General features: G+C 47.7%; 1 protein-coding gene across 1 annotated transcript; it reads left to right on the top strand.

The window, feature by feature from the left end:
* The first annotated feature begins 520 nt into the window (after nt 1-520).
* Nucleotides 521-1,987, top strand: LOC149484978 (uncharacterized). The gene has a single exon (XM_089699574.1). It carries the CDS (start codon nt 521-523, stop codon nt 1,961-1,963), a length of 1,443 nt encoding a protein of 480 aa, XP_089555700.1. The 3' UTR covers nt 1,964-1,987.
* The last annotated feature ends 2,485 nt before the right edge of the window (nt 1,988-4,472 follow it).

Here is a 4,472-nt window from a genome sequence, read left to right as displayed (position 1 = left end):
ATATATATATATATATATATATATATATACGTACACTGACTATATATTTAATAAGTAAGGACAGGGTTTCCCCTATTGGGGCAACTGTTAGGTTAGGCTAGGTTAGTAATTACACTGTTGACAAATAATTATTATTTTTTTTTAACACTAATATTATTTTATACAGCTGTCTCCCTATTGGAGCAACTGTCTAGAGTAGGTTGTTTGGACAAGTAATTATTATATAATTATTTTATACAGCTGTCTCCCTATTGGAGCAACTGTTTAGATTAGGTTTTTTATTTATTTATTATTATTATTATCATTTTTTTTTTTTTTTTTATACTGTTGACAGATAATTATTATTATTTTTTTTTTTTTTTTAACACTAATATTATTTTATACAGCTGTCCCCCTATTGGAGCAACTGTTTAGATTAGGTTGTTTTTGACAAATAATTATTTAATTATTATTTTATTCAGTTGTGTCCCTATTGGAACAACTGTCTAGATTAGGTTGTCTTGACAAACAATTATTAACGATGTTCCACACACCCCAAAAACGTACGAGTGACACCTTGACAATTGACGTGAGCAGGGCTCCAACAAAAGCTGAGGCATCCGTAGTGCGGAAAAGTATTGACAAACTGGAGGCTCTGAACACTACTGTTTCGCCCCCCATCCGGGAGCCTCCAGTTCTTAAAAAGAAAGTTGTCGTAAGTAAGAAACAAGCCGAAGACAAGGAGGGAAGCCCACCTCCAACGGCATCCATTTATTTGATAGAGGGTAAAGCCTGTCTATTAAAAGCGAAAAGTCATATAAGGGACTCCCGAAATCTCAAAGCGGAAAGAAAAGAGGGAGTCATCGCAGCGCTAGACAGACTCTACCAGTTAATTAAAGAATTAGATATAGAGCTCACCAGTGCCAGGGCTGGGAGCGGCGGAGGGCAAGGGAGGGACACTTTACACCCCCCCCATCCGTCCGACGCTCCGACGATTACTGACCAAGCACTGATGAGACACATGAAAGAAAATAACAAATTGCATGAAAGCATGAAAGAGAGTATGAAAGAAATGACAAAAAGGATAGAAGAGATGAGTGGAAGTATGAAAGAGAGTGAGGTGAGAATGGAAAGGCTAAGCTCGTTGTTGGAGGGCAACATGACTGTCGCCAAAACGACAAGTTACGCAGCCGTTGCTTCGAGAGGAGTCGCTGAGAGATTCCCCGAAACAAGGGCTTTGCATTCAGTTATGGTGTCCTCCAAGGACGAACAGGAAACGGGAGAAGATGTATTAGAGAAGATTAGAAAGACTGTGGATGCAAAAGATGGATGGGTAAAAGTGGAAAGAGTACGAAAGGTGAAGAATAGAAAAGTAGTCGTCGGCTGTGTGAGTGAAGAAGAAAGAGATAAGGTGAAAGAGAGATTGGGAAAGAATGAGGGACTAGTTGTGGAAGAAGTGAAAAACAAGAGCCCCCTTCTGGTCTTCAGGGATGTGATGAAATGTGACACTGGTGACTTCATCACTGCGCTAAAGAACCAAAACGCAGGCATACTTGAGGGCTTGAGGGGGGAAGAGCGAAAAGTTGAAGTAGCGTATGTGATGAAAGCTAGGAACCCCCTCCAAAACCACGTGGTGATAAGAGCGAACCCACAGGTATGGAGGAGATGGATGAATGAAGGATACGCCCACATAGGGTTGGGCAGAGTGAGAGTAATGGACCAAAGTCCACTGGTGCAGTGCTCCCGCTGCCTTGGGTATGGGCATACCAAGAGGATGTGTAGGGAAGAAAAGGAACGATGCAGCCACTGCGCCGGTCCTCATATGAGGACTGAATGCGATAAGTGGCTGCGGGGAGAAGCGCCACAGTGCATTAACTGCACTAAAGCCAAGAAAAGTAGCGCTGAGCACAGCGCCTTTGATCGTGAATGTTTTGAACGAAAGAGGTGGGATGCTCTGGCCAGGTCAGCGGTAGCGTATTGCTAAGGTTGTTCAAGGTGAGTACTTCCAGTACCAAATATTGCAGGCCAACCTCCAGCGGAGTCAAATCGCCACTAAAGAGCTATTGCTCGAGGCCACCAAGCGTAAGGCTTGCGCAGCGTTACTACAAGAGCCCTACGTAGGTGGGGCTCGGAGTATGGGGACATACAATGGAGTGAGGATCTTTCAGTGCGATGGGGAAGGAGGTGGAGTAGTTAAGGCGTCTGTAGTGGTACTCGATGACTCACTGGACGTCGAACTACATGCACGCCTTAGCAACAACAATATTGTTGTGGCCACCCTCAGAACCAAAGCCTGGGAGATGATTGTAGTGTCCTTCTACTTCGAACCTGACAAGCCAATAGGGCCCTACCTGGACCATCTTATGCGGATAGGAAGAGAGTTGGGTTCCAATAAGATGGTCCTGGGAGGCGACGCGAACGCAAAGAGCCCGTGGTGGGGTGGCGACAAGGAAGACCAGCGAGGTAGGGATATGTCTGCTGTACTGGAAGCAATGGGTATGCACATACTCAACACCGGGGACATCCCAACATTCGACACCGTGAGAGGGGGGAAAAGATTCTCCAGCTACGTGGATGTGACAGCGTGCTCCGACGATCTGCTGAACCGAGTGGGCAACTGGAGAGTAGAGGAGGGTCTCACGAGCTCGGACCACAACGGCATATCATTCGGCATCAGACAACAGAAATCCACAGGCACGAACATAGTACGAACTACACGCATATTTAACACACGCAAGGCAAACTGGACTCAGTTTCATGAGAAACTGACTCAGCTGATGTCGGACAGACAATTGACTACACACGACATAGACACAATACACAGCACACAACAAATAGACGAGGCAATAGACAGTTACACACAAGCAATCACACAGACATGCAGAAACACTATGCCGACCAAAAAACACACACAAAAATTCAATTTGTCGTGGTGGAATGATGAGCTCGCGCAGATGAAAAAGGAAGTTGCCACGAGGAGACGCAGGATCCGAAACGCAGCACTTGTTCGCAGAAACCGCGTTGTTGGATTGTATCTTGAACAAAAGGAGAAGTATGAAAAGGCTGTGAAAGATGCGCAATGCGAGAGCTGGAAGGAGTTTTGCCGGAAACAGGATAGAGAGGGGGTCTGGGAGGGCATCTACAGAGTGCTGAACAGAGCCACTAGGAGAGAGGAGGATCTGTCTCTTACGAGGGGCGGTGAAACCCTCGACGCCCGAAGCTCTGCAGAACTGTTGGCGGAGACTTTCTACCCCGTGGACTCGGAGAGTGGTGAAAGTGAGGAACATCGTCTGACGCGCCGGCGGGCGGAGTCCTTGGACACCGAACCGCCGATGGGTCCGGACGATCCTCCTTTCATCATGGAGGAGTTGAAGGGAGCCGTTAGGTCCTTCAATCCCAAGAAGGCCCCCGGGGCGGATGGCCTCACGGCCGACATCTGCAAGCACGCTGTAGATTGTAACCCGGAGTGGTTCCTTGCGCTGTTGAACAGGTGCCTCACTGTCGCCTACTTCCCCAAACAGTGGAAGTGGGCGACTGTGGTGGTCCTGAGAAAGCCGGGCAGGGAATCATACCGGGTACCGAAAGCCTATCGACCGATTGGTCTCTTACCTGTTCTCGGCAAAATCTTCGAAAAGATGTTGGTCGCCCGACTCAGGTTCTACTTGCTGCCCAAAATAAGCCCCCACCAGTATGGTTTCATGCCACAGAGGAGCACCGAAGACGCCCTCTATAGACTAGTGAACCATATCAGAGATAAGAGGGAGGAGAAGAAGGTTTCTGTTGTGGTTTCGCTGGACATAGAGGGAGCTTTCGACAGCGCCTGGTGGCCAGCCATAAAGGTGCGGTTGGCCGAAGTTGGGTGTCCGGTGAACATGAGGCGGGTGATTAGCAGCTACCTGAGTGAAAGGGGAGTGAACGTAAGGTATGCAGGTGTGGAAGTAAGTAGGGAGACCAACAAGGGGTGCGTACAGGGGTCCATAGGTGGACCACTCCTGTGGGACCTCTTGCTGGATCCCCTGCTGTGGATGTTAGAGGAGATGGAAGTGTTCTGTCAGGCGTTTGCCGACGACATAGTGTTAGTGTTCGATGGAGATACGGGTTTAGAAGTAGAGGTCAAGGCAAACCGCATATTAGCAAAAATTGACGAATGGGGTGTCAGAAACAAGCTAAAATTCGCGCCACACAAGACATGTGCCCTGCTCTCGACACGAAAACTAAAATATGACAAGCCACGACTTACAATGGGGAGTGTGGACATCCAATATTACGATAATATTAAGATACTGGGCCTAATTATTGATGGCGGCCTGACATTCAACGACCATGTCGGGAGCGTTTGTAAGAAGGCAATCGCCCGCTACAAGCTGTTAGCGAGAGCAGCCAGAGTAAGTTGGGGGCTTAACCCCCAAGTAGTTAAGACCATATATATCGCCGTTATAGAACCGACTATCTTGTATGCATCAGCAGCGTGGGCGCCCACAGCGGAAAGGATG

The sequence above is a fragment of the Colias philodice genome, chromosome 10 (genome assembly GCF_061535455.1).
Source record: "Colias philodice isolate Cphi_HAF_F1 chromosome 10, ilColPhil1 Martin Lab GWU primary, whole genome shotgun sequence".
NCBI classification, from domain to species: Eukaryota; Metazoa; Arthropoda; class Insecta; order Lepidoptera; family Pieridae; genus Colias; species Colias philodice.
Note: the sequence above shows the minus strand (reverse complement) of the source record. Positions and strands in the feature narration are given on the sequence as shown.